A 22,833-nucleotide genomic window follows, 5' to 3' on the forward strand; every position below is an offset into this window, starting at 1 on the left:
CATAAGCTGGGAAACGACTGGTCACCTCCTCACATCCCAAACTAGTCCCATTGAAAGAAGGTGCTATGGGGCTGTTAGGATACAATCCTGTCCTGATAATGCCCATCGCCTCCAGAGAAAGGGAAGTGCCTAGAAGATGTAAAAGGAAACTTAGTTTGATAGCATCCTGTCTGGCAAGAACTCACTTATCAAGAGCTGGGATGTGAAAACCTCACCACTGTATTGTTTTGTCATTATAGTTCCCACTTTGCTATTGTTTATTTGCATGGTCTCTGTCTGGTTCTGTGATTGTTTCTGTCTGCTGTACAATTAATTTTGCTGGGTGTAAACTAATTAAGGTGGTGGGATATAATTGGTTACATAATCATGTTACAATATGTTAGGATTGGTTAGTAAAATTTCTGTAAAATGATAGGTTAAGGTACAGCTAAGCAGAACTCAAGTTTTACTATATAGTCTGCAGTCAATCAGGAAGGGGGGGGAAGTGGGAACAGGGAATGGGGGGGTAAGGAAATTGGAATAATGTTTGGCTAAGGGCAGGAATGGGAACAGGGACACAGGTAAGGCTCTGTGGTGTCAGAGCTGGGAAGGGGGACACTAAGGAAGGAAACTGGAATCATGCTTGCTGGAAGTTCACCCCAATAAACATCGAATTGTTTGCACCTTTGGACTTCGGGTATTGTTGCTCTCTGTTCATGCGAGAAGGACCAGGGAAGTAAGTGGGTGAAGGAATAAGCCCCTAACACCCTGAGCCCCATCATACACCCACACCCCTCTGCTCCGAGTCCCTTCCTGCACACAGCACCCCCCTCCTACACCCTACAACCCAACCCCCTGCCCTGGCCCTAAATTCATGGCCCTGCATACAATTTCCCCATGCAGATGTGTCCCTCAGGCCAAAAAGTCTGCCCACCCCTGCACTAAACACAGGCAGCTACAGCAGGTTCTCCAGGCCTTTCATGGGGTCTGGGGCTGGTCTCCAACCCCTCATTTTGCAGCCCCTCCACAGGACCTAGACGCCGTCATCATGGGCATGCCCCTGGCTGGGATTTCTAGGGCAGGTGGCCCCTGGGGCCCTTTACCCAGCTGCCGCCTCTTTCCCTTCCCCTCAGTTTCGTGACTCAGTTTCACTTCCCAGGGGCCGAGTACCCACCCGCCCTTCAGCCTTAAGCAACCGCCAACCCCTGCCCTGCCCAGCTCCCTGGGAGGTTTTGGAGAACAAAGCCCTGCTGTGTGGGGCAGGGGCGGCACTCAGCAATGGCCGCCCTGGAACCGGCTGCAAGGTGAGGGCAGCGGGTGTGACGCACTGAGAATTGGGCATGGTTCCAGCCAGCGCCTGCCTCAGTTTCCCCATGTGCTGCAGGATGCACAAAAGGGTTAATGAGGCCTGTGGGGCGGTGCAGGAGCCATGGGGGTGGGACCAAACTGGACCTCCACCTCTCTGCCAGGAAGCCTGCCTTAGCACCCCCACTTTGCCGCTGACTGGGAGCTGCTCGGGGTAAGTCCATGCCCTAACCCCCTGCCCCAGCCCTGAGCCTGCATCCCCAGCCCAGAGCCCCCTCCCACACTCTGAACCCCTCATTCCCAGCCCCACCCCACAGGGCTCACCCCTGCTCCCCAACCCTCTGCCCCAGCTCTTTTGGGTCACAGGCATCAATTTTCTTCAACGGGGTCACCAGAAAAAAAGTTTGAAAACCACTGATCTAAGGGGCTGTCCTCTATAGCACTGTGCCTCAGTTTGCCCCCAGCTGTAACCAAAGGTAACAACTCGCCCTGTGTGTCTCTCAGCCATGGAGGTTGGGAGCTGGAATCTCTGCCATTATATGGTGCCAGCCGGTGGGCTAGAGAGCACCGAGTGGATGCTCTGGGTGCGAGCCGCTGGCTAACGGAGCAGGGCCGAGAGCAGACAGCAGTGGCTCATGCCAGTGTGTGGGTCAGTGACGCCCCCGTCTGGTGGCTTCAGCCCCATGGCGATGACAACCTACTATAGCTACGCACATCCAGAGCTGGCTCCCAAGGGGCTGTGCGGGGCGGTTAGAAGAGCACTTGCTCTTGATGGGGACGGACAGCCTGTCCCAGCGGGCACCTGGGTCCTCCTCCCACCCCAACACCTTCGGGTAAGGCACAGCCCCCCCGTGCCTCAGTTTCCCCTCCCCCATAGCCTGCCTTGTCTCTTGATTGTAAGTTCTTTCAGACAGGGATTTCTCCCACTCTCTTCCTGGGCGTGGCCCCGACTTCAGCGCCTCTCTGCCTGGACGGCAGCTGGCAGGACGGGGCACCCCCCCGATCCCAGCCCCCGAGGGGTCCCCAGTCTGTTTCAGCAACTCAAACACCCCCCATTCCTGGGCATTCACATCCTCCATTCCAGCTGCCCCGGAGAGCTGAGCCCTGACTTGGCAGCGCCACGTGGAGACAGACACAGGCGGGCGGACCCTGGGGGATTGGAAAAAGTGTTTAATTACGACGGGAAATAAAGGGGGGGCGGTAGACACTCCATATGCACACCGAGGGCCGGGGGGAGAGGGGGAATAACAGAACAGGTGGGGTGGGTGGAACAAGGAAATCCTTCTCAGCCAATACGCAACGGCACAGAAAGGCGCGAGGAGATGTCTCTACTACGGAATAACCATTACTGGCAGCCGTCGGCTGGGGGGGCCCTCAGGGGCCGGGAGGGAATCGGGGGGGGGTCTTTCTTTTTGCGGAGGGGGGAGAAAACAATTGAAAAAAAAAAACAAAAAACAAAAAACCATTTTGGCCATAAAATAGAAACCCGCTGCATGGCCGAAGGGCCGGCCCGGCCCGGCCGCTACCAGAAGTCGCGGCGGTGGTAGGAGTCGGGGTCGCAGTACTTGGTGACCACCACTCTGTTGGCGAACTTGCGGCCGGTGAGGCCCTGCATGGCCTTCTGGCAGTCGAAGACCGAGGTGAACTCCACGAAGATCTGGGGGGGGCGGAGAGGGGAGGTGTTACGGTGCCAGCCAGACGTGGAGGTGAGGGTGCGGGGGCCGAGGTTGACGCTGTCCCACCCCAGGAGCCCCCCCATCCTCTGCTGTACCCACCAGACCCCACTCCCATCCCAGAGCTGGAAAGAGAACCCAGGAGTCCTGACTCCCAGCCTCCCTTGCTCTAACCACTAGACCCCCACCCCCACCCCCTCGACCTGGATATACATGTATGGGTGGGTGGTGGGAGGGGGAAGGAGTGAACCCAGGCATCCTGACTCCCAGCGGCCCCCACGACCAACCACTCCCCTCCCAGAGCCAGGGATAGACCCCATGCGCCCTGGCTCTGAGCCCCGCCCCCGCCACTAGTCCCTACTTCCATGCACCTTGCCACAGCCGGGCACCTCGACGCCGTCGACGGGCCGGGGGATCTCGATGGATTTGACCACCCCGTACTTGCTGCACTCATCCCGCACGTCCTCCACGATCTCCTCGTACTCCTCGTCGTCGAGCAGCTCTTCGGGCAGCACCATGTTCATGAGGCACAGCACCTCGGTGGGGTGCCCACCCATCTGCACCTGCGAGCTCATCAGCCCGGGCACCTGCAGCGTCACCGGGGTCTGGTTTATTGTGCTCTGTGGAGACCGGAGGGGGAGGGTTACGCACTGGCCCCGAGAGCCCCTTCCCAGCCAGACTGCCCTGTGCTCCGGCCTGCTGGTCCTGGCCCCGACCTCGCCCCTAGTGCTGGGATCTGAGGGAGGCTGCCACCCTGCCCCTGGGGGCTCGGAGAACCTCAGCCCTGGCGGTCGAGGGCGGGACGCTGCCTGCATCTGCCGGGAGCCTGAGCCCGTTGCCCTTTGGGAAGGAGGAGCAGGGGGCTCCCCCATCCGAATCAACTTGGAAGCCTCATAAGGCACCTGAAATCACCCCACCCGCAGCCTCTCCAGTAAGATACCCAGTGGGACCTCCCGAAGATGGCCCTGGCACCCCAAAATAACGCGGGAGGAAAGCATCACGTTTTCTGTTTGGGGAGGGAGGGGGGAGGGGAAAGGAAAACTGCCCCACCCGTTCTAGGAGCCTGGGAATTGCTAGACTAGATCAGACCGAAGGGCCCAGCTAGCCTGGGATACCAACCCCGCTTGCTCTAACTCATTCCCCTCCCTGAGCCGGGGAGAGAACCCAGGAGTCCTGGCTCCCAGCCCCCCTGCTCCAACCCACTAGACCCCACTCCCCTCCCCCAGCCGGGGAGAGAACCCAGGAGTCCCGGCTCCCACCCCCCCACTCACCAGCGTGGCGTTCTTGGCTCCGACGCTGGCTCTCTGCACCAGCAGTTTCTTGTCACCCAGTTGCATGCCGTTCAGCCCGGCGATGGCCTTCGAAATCAGAGGGGAAATGAATCTGGCTGCTCCCAGCGCCGCAGCGGGCTGCTCCTCCCCCCGGCCCCCCGCTGCAATCAGCACAGACGCGAAGGGCGATGGACAGACAGACGCGCGCACACACTCACGCAGCTCTCCTCTGCCCCCGGGGCGCCTGGCCTACGCAGCGATCTCGTGCTGGGAGCCCAGGAGCAGCCGGCTCCGAAGGCTCTCCTGTTCTCCCCCAGGGGGCGCTGCGTTACCTGCGTCTCTGAAGGCCTCCCAGGCCACGGGCACATGGCCAGTCCAGCCAGCGGGGGGCGCTTGGGCCGGGTGCCAGCCACGGACGCCCCCTCACCAGGCCGGCAGGGGAAGCTCTTGACCGACTGCGCAACCTTGCTGCATTTCCCCACGCAGCAGGGGGCGCCCAGCCCCCAAAAAGCCAGGTGCGGGGCAGGAGTACAGACCGCCTGGGGACGGGGATGCTCAAGACCAAGTGGAGGATGGGGAGGAGGGGCTGTGGGGACCCAGACAGGCTGGAGACAAGAAGTGCAAAGGGGGGGCCGGCCACAGCACAGTGACCCAGACAGGCTCAAGTCAGGTTTGGGACAGGAAGTGGAGAGAGGGCACAGCCCCGAGAGACAGGCTGGGCACAGGGAGGCATGTGCCCAAAAGATGGGGTGACACAGTCAGGCTGGGGACAGGCCCAAGTCAGGCTCCTGACAGGGCGGGGAGCGCATGGAGGTCCAAAACACAGGCTGAGGACAGAAGTGGGGGGCGCCGCAGGGGGGGCAAAGGACAGGAAATGGTGGTGGGGGGCACAGGCCTAAAGGACAGGCCAAGGACAGGAAGTGGAAAGGGGGCGCAGGTCTGAAAGACAGGCTGGGGACAGGAAGGGCCGGATGTTGTGGGGGGAGCCACAGAGACCCAGGCAGGCTGGAGACAGACCCAAGTCAGGTTTGGGACAGGAAGTGGAAAGAAGGGTGCAGGGACAGAAGGGGTTGTGGGGCACAGACAGGCTGGGGGCAGGACGACACACACACACACGCACCCTCTCGCAACTCACCCAAGCGCCGAGGTCTCGCGCCCAGCATGCACCATTAGACCAGCTCTTTCTAAGCCCTCCGGGGGTGGGGGGAGGGGGGAGAGAGTTGGGGGAGGGGTTATGAAGTTACGCGCATCTAAGGACCCTCTCTGTGGCAGGATGCCCCTCTCCCGCCAGCGCCGGGGCTGACTTTTTGTGGGGGGCGATTTGAAGGGGCGCACGGGGGCGGGGTGGTTTGGTTGGTTGCTTGGTTTTTTGCTTTTTTTTTTTTTTAAATCCAAAAAAAAAATACATTAAAAAAAATTATACATATACTTGCATTTGAACAACTACCGCTGGGAATGCAGCGCACAGAGGGCCCCTGCTGTTACGGTTCTCTTCCTCCTCCTCCCGCTATAACAAAAAGCACAGCGGGAGAAGAGAAAACACCGTTATATAGAAAGTCCGAAGAGATTTCTATAAGGCTGCAACCGACGCGGGCAAGTCAGGATCGGCGCTGGAGGCAGCTGCGGCTAAGGGAGGAGATTTCCCGGCCACAGCGGGATTTGATGGGGGGGTTTTATTTGGAGAGGGGGGGATCTTACCGGCTTGCATGGACAGAGCAGAGCTGGGGTCTTCGGATTGGTTTGTGGCCGCTGTTCGGGCTAAGATTGGGGAGAAGGGGGGAAAAAGGGGGTGGGGGGAGAGAAAACGAGGCGATCACAGCGACGAGGCGCGGCCTATGGGGGCCCCCGGAGCTGTAAAGGAGAGAAAGGCTGGCGCTCCCTAGGGGTGGAGGAAAAAAAATTTCACCTGCTCAAGGAGGGGAGGAGGAAAAACCAAACAAAAGAAAACCAAAAAAAAAAAGGAGAACGCACACACCCCCACGGCTGGCTGGGCTGGCGGACGCAGGCCCCTCGGAGGGCGGCAGAGCTGCGAGGAGAGGCGGGCGGAGGAGGGGGGAGTTGGGAAGTACCTGGTCTGTGACGTTGATGTCCACGTACTCGCAGAAGGCGTAGCCCTTGGACAGCCCGGTGGCGCTGTCCTTCACCAGGTTGAAGGCCTTCAGCGGCCCGAAGGAAGTCAGCAGCTCCTTCACCTGGGGCGGACGGGGAGGGCAGTTGGGGCGGGCAGGCAGCGAGGACTCCTGGGCACACACCCCTGCCTCAGTTTACCCTCCCATTCTTTGTCTGCGTAGCCCAGGAGCTCTTTGGGGCAGGGTGGGCTCTCACTGTGTGCCCAGGCAGCACCCAAAACAACGGGCTCCCCTGGGCTTTGGCTGCCAGGGGGCACCTGGCATGATGCTCCCCCCTCAACTCGGTCGTTGGATGCCCAGGCAGTGCCTGGCATGGGTCTGTCTCGTGGCTAGGCGTGACGAGCGTTGAACGCCACCCCTGCAGCCTGCTGTAATTCAAAGCCCTCCCTAGCAAAGATTTCACATCGCCCCCACTCTCGGAGGGCAGCTCTGGCTCAAACCAGAGCAGATGGGTGTTGAGAGCCAGGATATGCGGGCGGAGAAGCCAGCGGGCCGGAGCGACTTGCGGGGAAAAGCCCATTCCCGGTGCCCCGTGGGGCTGACCCGGGCGTTGTCGGAGGGGGACCGCCCGCTGCCCCGTGCTCACCTGATCGTCATTCAGATAGTTGGGCAAACCCCCTATGAAGAGCTTGTGAGCGGAGTCCGGGACCACGGTGGACACGACACCTGCCGGGGAGAAGAGGGAAGGGAACCGATGGGTGTCCCACACTGTCCTGCATGCTCTGGAGCAGCTGCAAGGCAGTTACGCCCCATGAGACGGCAACGCAGCCCCCACTCGTCCTGCAGGGCCACCTTTGTGGTGGTCCCTGGAGTCACAGGCCCTGCACCCCAGCCCAGAGGGACCACATCCCAGCACCAGACGAGGGGTCCCCCTATAATCAGCCCCTGCACCCCAGCCCCAAAGGGCCGTGTCCCTGTGCAGGGAGAAGGGTCCTACATAACCAGCCCCCAGTGGACTCTTGGACTCAGTCTTATCGGGGGCATCTGGTCCCTCCCTCCAATTTCTCCAGCCTCCCAAGCCCTGCTGCCCCACACCCAGACGGGCGTACGTGACGATGCCATGCAGAATGTGTCTAGGGAAGGGCTGGGCACCTGGCTGACCTGGGTAAGCTGATCTCCCTTGCCCCCGTGCCCTCTGGAAGAAGGTGCAGGCCCACTCACCCCTGTTGGCCCCACACCGGGGCCAGGGGGCTACTCACCTGGCACGTAGACAGACGGGTTCTCAGACATGCCGGGCAGCGGCTGATAATCATGGGGGCGGCGGATCTTCAGCGACTGCCCCTGGAAGATGATGCCGTCGAATGCCATGGCCTGGGTGGTCTCGTCCACGGAGCGGAACTGCAGGAGAACCAGGGAGGGGAGCCAATGAGGGACATGGAGGAACTTAATGTGCATGCATGCCACAACCCAGAGCCCCTGCGCTCACGTGATCCGCCAGCGATTCGGCCCACATCTGCCCCTCTCCCCCCCCCGCCCCCCAGAGCGGGACTGCTGCCCAACTGCCCACCTAACCCAGTCTCCGAAAACAAGCCAAGCTACGCAGGACCCCTGTTGTGTCAACTGCCTTCTGCACAACGCCCCCTACTGGCCACGTCCGGAATAACCTGGCCCTGTCCCAGCCCATCGCTGGGGGGTGTCTTAATCCAGGTTCTGAGCAAAGTTTTGACCCAACACCCCCTTCCAGACACACACAAAACCCTCTGACCTGGTGCTTGAAGTCTAAGCTTTGTGACCCAGCTGGGAAGGATGGGGGGGAGGGGAGCGGGGGCTAGAAGCCAGGTGCGTGCTGGGGGTGTGTGTGGTTAGAACCTGGGCAGGAACTTGCCCACTTTGCAGTGAGGATGCAGGCTAAGTCACGTGAGCGCTGATAACCCTCCAATGCCTTCCCACAATTCCCCTACAGGCCAGATGAGTTCCAAATCCTAGAACATCTCTGCACAAAGACCCCTGGAACCCGGGCCCAGCCGCGCAGAGCAGCGCAGCACCACGGGTCCAGCCAAGCGGCCCGGTTGCTCATGCCCAGGCTAGCTGTCCCATGCAGACATAGCCCTAGTGGTTGGCTGATGCCCCGGGACAGGGTGGGGTGTCCACCACGCTAGAGTGGGTGAAATGACTTCAACCCAAACTGATTTTCCACGGAGAACAGGGATTTTGGCAAAACAAAGTTTTGCACGAGAAGCACCTGCTTCCTGGGAAAAAATACATTTTTGAGACAAAACCCAAATGCCCCAAAACCAAAATATTCCTATTTAACGCTGGTGTAGACTCCAGGCAAGCAAACTCTGCTCACCTCTACAAGCTGGACTTCATCTCCCTGGTTGCAGTGCATCATGGGACTCCCAGGATGCACTGCCTTCCCAATCCAAGAGGATAGGGCACGGTGCACCATGGGAGCTGTAGTTCCCTTGCCTCAAACCCTTATCTGTATCTACAGGCTTGGGTCCCTGCTGGCCAGACTACACAGCCAGGGACTCCCCTAATGCACGACCTCCCCTCTCCAAGAGGGTACCCAGGGTGTATTATGGAAGATGGAGTCCAAACAGGTGGCCCAGGATATAGAGGAGACTGGGAGCATGAATCACCCCCTGAACTACAACTCCCATGAGGCAAAGCAGCGGCCTTTCAGCATTGAAATATTTCAGTTTTCTGCCAAAATATTCGGGTATCCAAATTTTTGCTGAAAAATAGAAACTTTCCAGGAAAGAGGAAACATTTTCCCCTACTGGCTCTGGATCACACTCCTTCCCTTACACATGGCAAATGTTCCGTTATCCCCGCCAATGTCTCATCCTCCCTCCAAATGTTGAACGGATCCTGGCCTCAGTCCCATCATGTGGAAAGGAGTTCCACCGGCTACTGGTGGGGCCCAGCTTCCCGCTACAGGCCCCTTCAGCCAGTAATCCCACTGCCATGCTGCCCCAGAGCAGACCACTAAGTCCAGTATGCTCCCCGCCCTGCTAGGACAGACTAGATCCAGTTCTGTATCTCGCGCCGCATGGGCAACACCCACCCATAACGCACTACGGGCCATGGTGCAATCTTCCTCCTGTCCCTGCTGCAATCAAACACCACCCTGGAGCATGGACTCTACATCCCCTTTACAGACTCCCAAGTCCAGAAGGGACCATTGGGATCATCTAGGTCTGGCCTAAGCCCAGACAACCTCACCCAGTGATCCCAGAACTGATTCTACAAGCTATTATGAAACCAAATTATTGAACAGGCAATTTGTGAGCACCTGGAAGGTAACAGGGCTACAAGAAATCGCCAGTATGGACTTGGCGAGAACAAATCCTGCCAAACCAACCTAACTGCCTTCTTTGACAGGATTATTGGCCTACCAGACAGGGAGACACGGCAGACCTGAAGTATCTTGATTTAGCAAAGCTTGACAGTCCCAAATGACATTCTAACAAGCAAACTAGGGAAAGGAGCTCCACATGAAATTCCTGTACGGTGGGTGCACACCTGGTTCAAAGAACAGCACTCAGACTAGTTAGCAATGGGTCGCTGTCAAACTGGGAGACTGGTCCGGCAGGGGTCAGTCCTGGGTCCAGTACTAGGCAATATTTTTGTTAGTGACTTGGATAACGAAGTGGAGCATGCACCTATAAAATCTGCAGATGAGACTGAGCAGGGAGGGGTCACCAGCGCTTTGGAGGTTAGAATTCCAAACAACCGTGAACTGGATCTGAGATCAACCAGACGAACTCCAAAAAAGAAAAGCGCAAAGTGCTTCCCTTCGGAGACGGGGAGCCAAAGCACAGCTGCAAAATGGGGACTAACTGGCCAGGGGGTCGCACTGGCTTCCAAGGGAGGTTTTTAAGAACAGGCTGGACAAACACCCATCAGGGACGGTCTAGGGACACTTCGTCCTGCCTCAGTGCAGGGGGCTGGACTCGATCTCTTGAGGTCCCTTCCAGCCTGGTATTTCTGATTCTGTAACTTTTTGGGGGGGGGGGAGCTCGAGAGGTGCTTTCAGAAGAAGAATCCAGTCTGAATTTCGACCAGCCGAGAGATGGCAAACCTACCCCAACCCTAGGTCAATTGCACCAATGGCTCATCCTCCTCCCGGGGCCCCGGAATTTGTTTCTTCATCTTCCTGGTCCTGCCTCTTTCTGCTGGACTGAAGGGTCCTCTGCCAGCAGAAATCTCCTCCCCAGGGAGGTGCTTGCAAGCTGAGGGCCAATCCCCCTTCGAACCATCTCCGGAGAGACTAAATCGACTAAGTTTCTGCCGTCTCATTACAAGGCAGGTTCACAGATTCTATAGCCAGAGAGGGACCACTGTGATCATCTAGTATCTAGTGCATAACACAGCCAGAGAACATCCTCCAAATAATTCCTGTTTGAAACATGGCAGATCGGTTTGAAAAACAGCCAGCATGGATTTCCGGTGCTGGAAATTCCACCCTGACCTTTGGTAGTTTGCTCCAGTGGTGAATTCCCCTCACGGCTAAAAATGTATGCCTTATTTCCAGTCTGAATCTGTCTAGCTTCAACCGGCAGACGTTGGAGCAGGTTAGACCTTGCTCTGCTAGACTAAAGAGCCCATGATCACATCTCTGTTCCCCATCTAGGTACTTAGAGACTGGACCAAGTGACTCCTTAACCTCCTAACTAAGCAGATTGATCTCCTGAAGTCTCTCACTATACGGAATGTTTTTCAGTCCTTTAATTGTTCTCGTGGCTTTTCTCTGAATGCTCTCAAATTTAGCAACATCCTTCTGGACTTGTGGACACCAGAATTGGACAACTGGGTATGTTACAGGAGCGCTGAGGAGCCCCAGGGCCTCATTGTGCCAGGCGCTGTACAGACAGAACGAAAAGCTGACTCACCTCCAGGAAAGCAAAATTCTTGTCCTGATTGATCTGCACAGCCAAGACGGGGTTGCCAGGGGCCTGGGTCAGGCCGCCAAGACGCATCTGAGCATTAAAGAAATCCATCATGGCCTCCTGCAGAGAGAGGGGGGGGGGGGGGAAGAAGCGATGTAGGGCAGCAAACCAGTAGGCCCGGAATTTCAAATAGATAGCAAAGAGCAGGTGGGAAAACTGGAACAGCCTACTTGCCTTGCGTGATGGTAGCAAACTTTTGTGCTACGAGGGATTTCAGCCCCACAATTTTCACTTTAAAAAGAAATGGAAACAACTTTTTGATCTTGGTTTTTTGCTTGAGCGAGAGTCAAATTCAAATAATAAGAAAGAGAGCACTTCCCCTACTGCTATCTGGAAGGGGTGCTGGCCCCAGTTGTCACCAGGCAGGACAAATTAAAAGAAAGGGCTCGCAAGTCACTGGAGCGGAGGATGTTAAAACCACGCCAGCGTTACCGTTACCACGTCCAGGAGCGAAGAGGGCAAATTACTGAGACCCAAACTGCACTGCTCACCGGGTAAGTAGAGAGACCCGTCTGTATGTGTCACAGGGACAGAGACCTGAGCCTGCTTGGGACACGTGCAGCTACCAATTGCCAACAGCATTCACAGACACAGTCCCAGTTCCCCACCCAGGCACCCCAGGCCTCCTTGGCTTTCAGGACTGATCTCCCCCCTGGAGGCTATCATGTAGCTGAGGGAGCGGTATACCCTTCAGCCACCTAGCTCAGGCAGTCGGCCCCAGTGAGATGCTTCGGTTAGTGTTTGCCCCAAAGCCGCTTATGTGTTTAGCTGCATGGCATCAACCTCGCTCCATGGATTCTGCTCTCCTTTGCTGCTAGTGCTGCCCTGTTTTGGGGAGAAAGGTTATATCTTCCAGCGCTCCTCGACGGGTCCCAGACAGAGAGAGAAAGAGTGCGGGCGACATACGGACAAGAGAGAGCAGCAGCTGGGCTGCCGAAGCCACCAGTACCTCAGTGATGCCGAAGGGGATATTTCCAACGTAGAGGCGGCGGGCCTGTCGGGTCATCTGGCTGCCGACCACCGGGACCGGGGTGGGGGTCACGGCCAATCCGTCGGGGGTCATGGTTGGGAGGAGAGCTGTGGCTGGAATCTGACCCGCGGCTAGGAGAGAGAAACACCAATCCACGCATTCAAAAGCCAATTTCCCTGCCCCGCCCCCGTGCCGATGGGGAGTGGGGGGCAATGGGGCAGAGAGAGGGAGGCCTGGGGCGGTCAGCAGAGGTCTGCTCCCTGCTCGGACAGAAGGCACCTAGGCAGGATAGATACCTTGCATGGCTTTGTACTGCATGGGAGTGATGTGCTCGAACCCAGGCGGTGGCACGTCCCAGTACTTGCGGATCTTCTTCTTCTTCTCATGCCGGGGGGAGCGGCTGCCAAGAGAGGAGAGACGCGTCACCGGGCAGGAGGGGCAAGGTTTGGCCTGGGCTAGGATGACGGTTTCTACCCCACGAGACGCTTTGATCCAACCCCAGCCAGGGTCACCACTCAGGATTGGGGAGAGTTCCCAGCCCACTAGCCCTGCCCTCTTTTTTGGCCAATCCCAGCAGCAGCTTGAGGCAAGAGCCGAGCGCCTAGACCAGTAGGGGACAGCATGGAGCAGCCATGCTCTACCGTTGCTGACACAGAATCCCTCCTCCCTGGGGGTAAGCCAGTCCCTCCCATGCCTCAGTTTCCCTACCTGAGAGAACAGCACTCACCTCAAGGGGCCAGCAAGATTTAGAGGTGACCTGCAGAGGGGAGGGGGAAAAAAAAGGTCAGGTTGGTGCCCTTTCCTGCTTCTTTACGGCTGCTGAAAGGATCGTTCAGAGATTTCATTCCTGCATTCGCCATTCAGAGACTCTGGGGGCGACTGGAGAACTGGCTGGGTCAGGGCATTACAGGACCACCAGGAGAGAGACCCGATTCATCAAACAGGGGAAGGAATCTTCCGCTGACTTCCCCCAAAAGCCTGACGCTTGGCTCAGAGATCCCTGTCAAAATTCCCCTTCCAATTAAGGGCAGAGCAAGTGTCGAATGCACTCTCCACGCAGCTCAACCAGGGGAGCTCCAGATGCAATAACCCCCACACCCCAAACGGGCTTACATGGATGTCCTGTCCCACCCCGAACCCCCAAGAATTTCAGACCATGTTACAGGGCCATTGCCATGTTTTACAGGCTTTATGAACAGCTGGAATGGCACTGGGAGGCAGAGGACAGCGCCGGCTGGAGGTAACGTAGGCGGGGGAGGGCCCTGGCACACAGCTCCTGGGGTGTTAATATTGGCTGTGGGTAACCCAATCGGCTCCTTTCAGGTCTCGCTGGACCTGTGTCTTGGCCCCGGCCTGTCAGCCCACCAAAGGGAAAGTCCCTGTGGCAGCACACGCGGGACTGCAGAACCCTCGGTCTGCACCGCCTGGACTCCTAGTGCGCTGGGCCCGCCCCAAAGCTCCTGGCAGGGGGGAGTTATGTCTGAGAATGTCCCCCAGAGAATGGCCAGTGGGGGATAGAGAGAGGTATCCTAACAGCAGGAGGATAGAGAGAGGTAAAGAGATTTATTCTCCCCCCACACGTATACAGGTAACAGAACAAGTTACTGCAGAGCCCGGAACAGAACCCAGGAGTCCTGGCTCCCAGCCCCCCTGCTCTAACCACTAGACCCCACACCTGTCTCAGAACTGGGGATAGAACCTGTGTTCCCTCCAAGCTGCGTAGCTGCCCAGGAATCAATCAAGTGCCGCACACTGATTAGCAGAGCCGTGCGCATTCAGCGGTGTGTGCTCGCTGCGCCCCTCAACCCCCGGCTGCTCTGCAGCCATGTTGCTCCTGCCCTCCGCCTTGGACTCCTGGCCAGCTGCTCGCGGGACCCTCCTGCTAGCTGAGCAGAGCGGGGAGGGGCACTGATATCAGGGTGTCCCTCTCCCCCCTGCCCATGTACCCCATCTCCGCAGGGCAGGGGAGGGGGGACAGGGCTCAGGAGCAGGAGAGCGGCTGCCGTCTAGATAACCAGCTTTCTGGTGAGTGAGTGCCTTAAAGAGAGAGCACACGGATCTCTCAGAGACTTCCCCAGCAACACACACACACACCCACACACACACCCACCCAGTCTCTGGGTCTCTCTCTCTCTCACACACCCAGTTTCTGTGTCTCTCTCTCTCACACACACAGTCTCCGTCTCTGACACACTCACCTCCCAACACATACTTGTGTTGTTGCTGTTGTTGTTAATTCTTGGTTCTTCCTGCAATGCACATATAGTCTCTGTAATTTGACTCTTTCAAAGTGTGTTATTTTTGTTTGTTGACTGGTCTATGCATTTCATCATTTTATTTCTCTCTTAGCCTTGCATTTAATTCTTTGAGAACAGTGAGTTCTAAAATGCCTAACCTGTCCTGGCTGGAGTAATTATCCCTATGGGAACTTTTTAAAAATATATTCTCTCTAGGTTTTTGTGTTTCTACTGGTGGTGCACATCCGCACATTACCTGCACATGGATGGAAAAAAATTAGAGGGAACAAGGGATAGAACCCAGGAGTCCTGGCTCCCAGCCCCCACGGCTCTAACCCACTAGACCCCCTTCCCCCCTCCCAGGGCTAGGATAGAACCCAGGAGTCCTGGCTCCCAGTCCCTCTCCCCCACTCTAACCACTAGACCCCACTCCCCTCCCAGAGCTGGGGGGTAGAATCCAGGAGTCCTGGCTCCCAGCCCCCCAGATCTCTTCTCAAGACCAGCGCTTGGGGCCAGCCATTCCCCCTCTGACTCCTCGAACCGGCCACAGCACCAGTGAGGAGCGATGGGGGGGACAAAGGGTTTCTGGGGCCCAGACTGCCCCTCCCTACCTGCGTCGCCTGCGGTCCCGCGAGACACTGCGCTGGTCCCTGTTGCGCCTCTCCCGGCTGCGGCTGCGGCGCTTCCGTTCGCGGCTCCGCGAGCGGCTATGGCTGCGCTTCCGGTGACGGTTCTCCTTGTCACGCTCTGCGGGGGGAGGGCGGGCAGGTTAGCAGGGGAGACAAGCCCCCGCCCCAATTCTCAGTGTCCCATCCACCCCGCAGCTACCAGTCTCCCCACACGGGGGCTTGGGCCTTGCCTGGCTCCACTGCAGGTCCAGTTGCAATGACAGGCTCCAGTTTGCCGGATGTAGCATGTGAGGGACTCCAGCTCCCAGCATGCAACACTCCCTCCATCTCAGAGGCGCAGCCATGCTGCACTGCATGGCATGCTGGGAATCGTAGTTCTGGGGGCTGCACCTCTACACTTTGCCTCGTGATGGAGGTGGCACAAGCCCCCTAGGGAAGCCAGCCAGGCAGACAGCCACAAGGAACCACAAGGTCTTCTATCCAAGGAGCGTCCCCCCACACCCACAGAGCAGGGACAGACTGCCCTAGATGCCAGGACGCAACCTTGATGCCAACTCTCCCCTCGATGCCACCTACCATGCAGCCTCCCCGATCCATTGCTCCCCCTTCTGCCTTCCCCCAACCGTCCCCACCCGATCCATTGCTCCCCCTTCTGCCTTCCCCCGACCGTCCCCACCCGATCCATCGCCCCGTAGGAGCACCAGACGAAATCCTCACGCACCCCATGCCTGCTGGGCTGGATAAGACCAGCCGCTCCCCACTGATCGCTACTTTATTGCCCCCCAACTGGGAGGGTCTCCCCCTCTAATCCCAGCGAGAAGAACAAAGGCCACATTTAGATGGCAAAAGGGAAGGTAGCAGAGTCTAAGTGAATTAGGCACCAAACTAACTTTGTAAACCTGACCCAACAGGAAACAGAACCCAGCAGTGCAGATGCCCAGTTCTCCTCCCCCACTCTAACCACTAGACTCCACTCTTCTCCCAGAGCCGGGAGAGAACCCAGGAGTCCTGATTCATACGCCGGTGATCTAACCACTGGACTTCGCTGCCTCATACACCCCAGGCTCTGCTGTTTGCCTTTGCTATTTGCCCTGTCAATGTGACATTGAACAGCGCCTCTACCCCAGAACCACAGCTATATTCTCCCCCACCGTATCCTGCTCTCTAAGCCCCAGATTCAGCGCCCCCCAGCTGCTATGTGGGCCTCCCCCCAGAGCGAACCTCCTGCCTGATTTCAGGAAGCGCCAAGGAGCATCTGCCAACCCCATCTCAGCTGATGGGGGGGAAAAGGTCAGGTTTCCGGGTTTTTAATAGGCTCTGCTACTAGAGAAACTACGCTTCGAGGGGGGACTTTAAAAAGGTTTGAAGGTAAAAAAATAAGACACTATTCAAATATACCAGCATACGGCTCCTGGGGCATCATGGGTGCCCCCCACCTGCCCCATAGCTTCCCAGTCACCCCCACAGCTCTCCTCTGGCCCCCTGCCTGCTCCATAGCCCATGTTCTCCCAGCCATCCTCTTCCCTCCATGTGCCCCATAACTTCAGCCCCCCATAACACCCCTTCCTCCAGCCCCCCACCTGCCCCATAGCTTCCCAAGTCCCCAAAGTGCCCCCTCCACTCCCCCATAATTCTCCTTCCACAAGCCCCCCCATCTGCCCATAGTTTCCCAGCCCCTCACCCCATAGCCCCCATTCCCCTAGACCCCCACCTGCCCCATTGGCCCCCTTCCCCAACCCCCCACCTCCTCCATACCTTCCCAACCCCTCTTTATCCACCCCCCGCCCCTTAGCTCCCCTTTGCCATCTCCCCCGACAGTGCCTCAATTTCCATCACCAAACTGGGAGTGGGAAGGACTAGACTTAGTCTGCGGAAGAGAAGAATGAGGGGGGATTTGACAGCTGCTTTCAACTACCTGAGAGGTGGTTCCAGAGAGGATGGTTCTAGACTATTCTCAGTGGTGGAAGAGGACAGGACAAGGAGTAATGGTCTCAAGTTGCAGTGGGGGAGGTTTAGGTTGGATATTAGGAAAAGCTTTTTCACTAGGAGGGTGGTGAAACACTGGAATGCGTTACCCAGGGAGGTGGTGGAATCTCCTTCCTTAGGAGTTTTTAAGAGTCAGGCTTGACAAAGCCCTGGCTGGGATGATTTAATTGGGGATGGGTCCTGCTTTTGAGCAGGGGGTTGGACTAGATGACCTCCTGAGGTCCCTTCCAACCCTGATATTCTATGATTCTATGACTTAACCACCAGGGCTGTGTTTCTCAGGTGCCCCTGCAACACCCCCAGGGCCCCAATCCCAGCTCCAGTGGCCTTGAACTGCACCTTCCCTCATGTCCCATAGGCTCTGCAGGGTTCAATTTTACAATGGAAATGGTCTGAGCCAGGAGGGAGCGGAAGGCCCAAGCTCCAGAACAGAGCAGGTGCCGGCCAGGGACCAGACCAAGAGCCCACAGCTGTGCTGGGAGGGAAAACAAAGGCTGGTGTCATGGGCCGGGCTGTACAAGGCCTTGTTTGTGAGGACTGATCTGTTGATCCAGCCATGTGCGTGAGAGAGGAGGGGGTTAGATTTCTCGGTGGTGGCAGGGTGGACAGGCTTGGCGAGCTCTGGAACTGTGCAAGACAGACGGCAGAGTGTGAAGCACCCCATTCCTAGTCCTGGGAGCAGCGGGAGGGAGTGGTTTTGGCACCTGCTTGGGAGCCAGAGCAGGGGAGGGGTTTCAGCTCAGGGATAATCCACACTCCCAGATGTGGGTTTCCAGCCCGAGAGGGGAAGGCCAGGCCAGCAGCTATGGCGCCAGTCGAGATCCCAGTTCAATTCCCTGCTCTGCCACAGACTGCCTGCATGTCCTTGGTTCAGTCACTTAACCAGTCTGTGCCTCCATTTCCCCACAGCGTTGCCACACAGGGGCATTGGGAGCGTAAATACACTAAAGCATGTGAAGTGCATTGAGATCTACAAATGAAAAGCTCTAGGTAAGAGCTAGGGATGATAGTGACCAAGTCTGGAAAGCAACCAGAACTGCTGGGTTTCCATCTTGTCTAGAATGAACAGGGGAGAGCCCCTGGCCCATTGACACCTGTTTACAAAGCAGGGAGAACACCCACCCTTTTATCCGCTGACCCTGGGCAAAGTCAACGCTCCCTGGCATCAATGACTCATCAGGCCACAGTTCAGGCTGGACGGTTTCAGAGCCAACGGGACTGTGAAGGAGAGACCACCCTTGACTGCCCCAGAGGCCGTTTTGATCAGGGGGCAGTCAAGCGAGCCTCGAGCCCACAACCTCCAGGATTATTACCGAGCTCCCGAACCATTCAGCCACCCCACCCTTGGTCCTCAACTGCACGAGTTTATTGATCCCACTTGGTACCGCTGCACCTAGCAAGCTGGGCCCTGTTTCAATCACAACCGGACGTCCTAGAGACTAGGTTGCTCAGCTCAGCCCGGGGGCGTGACAGAGAGAGTTACCAGCGTGGCTTGATCTCGGGGAGATCAGCTGGTCTTGTGGCGAGGCAGTGAGGGAACATCTGGACTCCAGAGTTCTACTAACCCCCATGTCTAGTTACGATAATTATCTGGCCCCCAGGACCTGTGGTAACTTAGCACCTCACAGTTCTTGATATATTGGTCTTCTCAGCTGCCCTGCACTATTGTCTCAACTTTCCAGATCACTCCCCAACTACCACTTCTCAGCTGGAGATCTCAAAGCACTTTAAAAGGAGAAGTCGCTTGCATTAGCCCCATTTTACGGATGGGGAAACTGAGGCATAGAGGTGACTTTTGCCAACACAGGGCATCTGTAGCCAAGTAGGGAATTGAATATGGATCCCCTAAGCACTAGACCATCTTTACAGAACTCAGCCGCCTTCCCCCAACCATGCCATGGCCCTACAGATGCCGACTGTCACTCTGAAAACTGGGCTCTAGGATCATGGCAGGACTGTGTTAGCCGGGGTTGATTTTCCATCACAGGCAGCTACTAGCACCCGCAGGACAGGTACATACAGATTTTCATGGGTAAATGTCAGTACATGTCTATTTCACACACCCAAAGGGAGAAAAAATTCTCATTGATAATCATTGACATTTACAGACAAGCAAAGTAGGAAGAACGCTGCTTGAGAACAAGGTCCCACCTCAACACGTACCAAACACATGGTGGCATTAGACCGTTATTGTCTGACCCACCCATAACTTGCCACGGCCGTGAAAATTCAAATTGATAAAAATCTAAAAAATATGCTTAAAAACCCCCTAATTTCATGCAACTGTGAAAATTTAAATTGATAAACAGAAAAAACATTTAATGCCCATCATTTTGCACAACTGCAAAATTGTAAATCAGCACTTCCTCCAATTCCACGCAACTGTGAACATTCAAATAGATGAGAAAAAAATTAAAATCCATAATTTTGAGCTACTGACCATTTAAAGAGAGAAAAGTTTAAATCCCATAACTTTGTGCAACTGAAAATTTAAATGGATAAAAAGAGGAAATAAATGCTTAAAACCCCATAAATTTTCACAGTTCTTCAAAATTAAGTCAGGAAACAGAAAAAACGGTAAAACCCCATAAATTTTGCCCAACTGTGAAAATGTACATAAACAAAAGGAAAAAATGCTTTAAAATAATCCTTATCATCCATCCAAATTACAAAAAGAGAGACAGACTCAAATTTTGCCAAGCCGAGGAATATAATACCCCACACCTCTGAGGGGTTATTTATAAAGGCTTTGTGCTTTTAATAGGATGCTGGCTCTATTGGCTTCAGAGCTACCCTCCACTTTGACATAAGCAAGCCCCCAAAACACGATCTTTTTGTTGTTTTTATACAGGGATGGACTTGGAATTGATTCCATCTTCACCCCAGAGCAGGACGCCCCCTGTGCTTCCTTCCTAACACAAGGGAGATGACCATACAGTCACACAAAGGGTTTTAAACCCTTCCAGGTCCTGGGCCAGAGAAACCTACCGACCCATGGAGGGGTTTTACCTAAGAGACCAAGCCACAGCCCCCCGCTTCCTACCCAATGCTGTAACAGGCAAGAGATTCACATCTGGCCCCTAAATTGCCCATGGCTGCCATCACCCCAGCATCCAAGTGCTGGGTGGGGATAGTAGACCTGCCCTGCCTCCCAAAATGCCCCCAATGGTGACGTGTGCCCCTCCCTACTCCTATTGGACTTATTTGCCAAGAGGGGATGTCAGTTTCCTGCCCCAAGGAGGAAAAGGGGGTGATTTGGACTTCCCTCTCTCCCCAGTCTGAGGAGCCTGAGTCTGCTGGGACTGCCCTTCTCTCCCCCAACCCCTCCCCCAGTCCCAGGGGGGAGAAGGGAGCACACCCACATGTTTTACCCCCTCCCCAAAGCATGCTAAGGTTAATAATGGAGCTCAGTGTCTCTGCTCAAGGGGATGCTACAGAGTGGAGAGGGTCAGACAGGAGAGAGCAGGGGCTGGCTGGGGGTATGCCAGTGGGGGAGGGACTGGCAGAAGGAGTGCAGAGGCCTGTGGGGTGCAGACCCTGGAGTGAGAGGGGCACAGGGAGTTCAGGGTCAGGCTGGTAGGTTGTGGCAAAAGGGTGCTGGTGGAGGGCTATGGGGCAGGCACTCAAGGAGTGGGCAGGGAGCTCTGGGGGGATAGGTAGGGGTGCTGCTGGAGGGTATGTGGAGCAGGAGTTTGGGGCCGGGCAATGCTATAGGGCAGGAAGGCGGACACTGGCAGAGGAAAGGGGAAGTGGAGGGGGATAGAGAAGTTGGGGGCAGATAGGAGAGCTGGCTGGAGGCCATGCGGCAGTGGGGGGCCATAAGACAGGCACTCAGAGGTTGGGGACACAGACTGGAAGGGGGCTATAGGGCAGGCTGTAGAAGGGTGAGCTTGGCGGGGAAGGGATGCTGAAGGCATGGCCCTCAGGAAGGTGTTGGGACTAGGGGAATAGGAGCTATGGGGTAGGATGAGGAGCAGGCGAGGAGTGGTCTATGTGTTGGGAGATATGGGGTTGGCTAGAGATCTATAGGTTGGGGGGCTATGGAGCAGGAAATCTATGGGGTTGGCTGGGAGAGGCTAGGTAGAAGGTGTATAGGGCAGGAGATCTATGGGGCTGCATATAGGGCTATAGGGTAGGCAGGGAACTAGCATGGGGAGGGTCTATGAAGCTAGCTCAGCCGATCCATGGGGGTAGCGAGAGACCTAGCTAGGAAGCTTATATGACTAGCTGAAGAGACTCGGGGGCAGGGAGAGAGCCCTGGGGCCGGCCCGGGGGGGCGCTATGGGGCGGGGGGAGAGGAAGAGAGCCCTGGGGCCGGCCCGGGGAGGGCGCTATGGGGCGGGGGGGAGCCGTGGGGGGCGCTATGGGGCGGGGGGGAGCCGTGGGACCGGCCCGAGGGGGGCGCTATGGGGGGAAGCTGTGGGAGGCGCTATGGGGCGAGGGGGGGAGCCGTGGGACCGGCCCGAGGGGGGCGCTATGGGGGGAAGCTGTGGGAGGCGCTATGGGGCGGGGGGGAGCCGTGGGACCGGCCCGAGGGGGGCGCTATGGGGGGAAGCTGTGGGAGGCGCTATGGGGCGAGGGGGGGGAGCCGTGGGACCGGCCCGAGGGGGGCGCTATGGGGGGAAGCTGTGGGAGGCGCTATGGGGCGAGGGGGGGGGAGCCGTGGGACCGGCCCGAGGGGGGCGCTATGGGGCGAGGGGGGGGGAGCCGTGGGACCGGCCCGAGGGGGGCGCTATGGGGCGAGGGGGGGAGCCGTGGGGGGCGCTATCGGGCATGGGGGGGAGCCGTGGGACCGGCCCGGGGGGGCGCTATGGGACGGGGAGGGAGCCGTGGGGCCGGCGGGAAGGGGCCCCCAGCGCATGCCGCGGGCCGGGCCCAGTAGGCGTTGGTGGGCCCCGGTCCTGCCCGTTTTCCCCGGCTTGGTCCCGGCCCGGCCCCGCCCCCACCTTGCTTGTTCTCGTTGAGCTGCCGCTCGAACTCGTCGAAGTCGGACATCGCGGCCTCTGCCTCGCTCCCGCACAGGCCGCGGCGCCTCCCGCTCGGCCACTTCCGCCCCACGCTCGGGGATTTCCGCCGTCGCTCGGCCCCTTCCGCCCAGCGCTCGGGGATTTCCGCCGTCGCTCGGCCCCTTCCGCCCGGCGCTCGGGGATTTCCGCCGTCGCTCGGCCCCTTCCGCCCGGCGCTCGGGGATTTCCGCCGTCGCTCGGCCCCTTCCGCCCCGCGCTCGGGGATCTCCAGGCACCGCTGCTCGGAGACTCCGCCCACGCCCGGATCGCGGCTTCGGGGAGTTCCGTCAGCTCTTCGGCTCCGTCCTCTCCTCCCAGCCCTTCTCGACGCCGCTTCGGCTGTTTCCGGAGACGGGGGGGCGCAGGCTTCGGCTCTTTCCGCCTCCGCGAAGAAGGAAAGAACGCAGAATGTGGAGGAGGGGCCAGCAATCGAGCACTTCCGGGTGGGGCCGGAAATGGCGTAAGAGGGCAAAGGGCAATCACTCCCAGCCCCATAAATCCTCCCTGCGCCCCCCAACTGCCCTAGAGTCCTCCAGCCCCCCGTGAGACCCCCCCACATTGCTCCACAGCCCCCCACGTGACTACACTCAACTCCCTATAGCCACCACTGAGTTCCCCAGTGACCCCCAGCCCCCATTGCTGCCCCTGCCCCACAACCCCCTATTGACATTGTTTCTCCCCCAGCTGGGCCCCCAACACCCACCCCACTAAATCCGGGTCCGCCCCTCCAGCCAGGCCCCCAACACCCACCCC

The 22,833-nt window shown here is 57.7% G+C and overlaps 1 protein-coding gene across 2 annotated transcripts; it reads right to left on the reverse strand.

Moving 5' to 3' along the window:
• Nucleotides 1-2,439: 2,439 nt before the first annotated feature.
• On the reverse strand, nucleotides 2,440-22,210 carry U2AF2 (U2 small nuclear RNA auxiliary factor 2). 2 transcript variants are annotated; one of them, XM_073322042.2, is made up of 13 exons: nucleotides 22,021-22,210; nucleotides 15,071-15,206; nucleotides 14,421-14,471; nucleotides 12,950-12,979; nucleotides 12,519-12,622; nucleotides 12,202-12,353; nucleotides 11,196-11,312; nucleotides 7,557-7,695; nucleotides 6,944-7,023; nucleotides 6,298-6,420; nucleotides 4,229-4,324; nucleotides 3,329-3,577; nucleotides 2,440-2,941 (listed from the first exon to the last, which is right to left on the reverse strand). In XM_073322042.2, exons 1-13 carry the CDS (start codon nucleotides 22,067-22,069, stop codon nucleotides 2,807-2,809), a joined length of 1,461 nt encoding a protein of 486 aa, XP_073178143.1. In that variant the 5' UTR covers nucleotides 22,070-22,210; the 3' UTR covers nucleotides 2,440-2,806. The 2 variants fall into 2 exon arrangements, with proteins under 2 accessions (XP_073178143.1, XP_073178144.1); XM_073322043.2 differs by having other exon boundaries at nucleotides 4,229-4,315; nucleotides 22,021-22,207.
• Between the last annotated feature and the right edge of the window lie 623 nt (nucleotides 22,211-22,833).

This window comes from Lepidochelys kempii, chromosome 23 (assembly GCF_965140285.1).
Source record: "Lepidochelys kempii isolate rLepKem1 chromosome 23, rLepKem1.hap1, whole genome shotgun sequence".
NCBI classification, from domain to species: Eukaryota; Metazoa; Chordata; order Testudines; family Cheloniidae; genus Lepidochelys; species Lepidochelys kempii.

What these genes read in the sequence shown, in the direction of transcription:
- U2AF2 (XM_073322042.2), bottom strand. Translation starts at nt 22,069, where the DNA reads ATGTCCGACTTCGACGAGTTCGAGCGGCAGCTCAACGAGAACAAGCAA. An exon ending in GCTCAACGAGAACAAGCAAG is followed by an intron (nt 15,207 to 22,020) that starts GTGGGGGCGGGG and finishes CTCCCCCCGCAG; the next exon opens with AGCGTGACAAGGAGAACCGT. An exon ending in AGGTGCCCGGCTGTGGCAAG is followed by an intron (nt 2,942 to 3,328) that starts GTGCATGGAAGT and finishes CGCCCCCCCCAG; the next exon opens with ATCTTCGTGGAGTTCACCTC.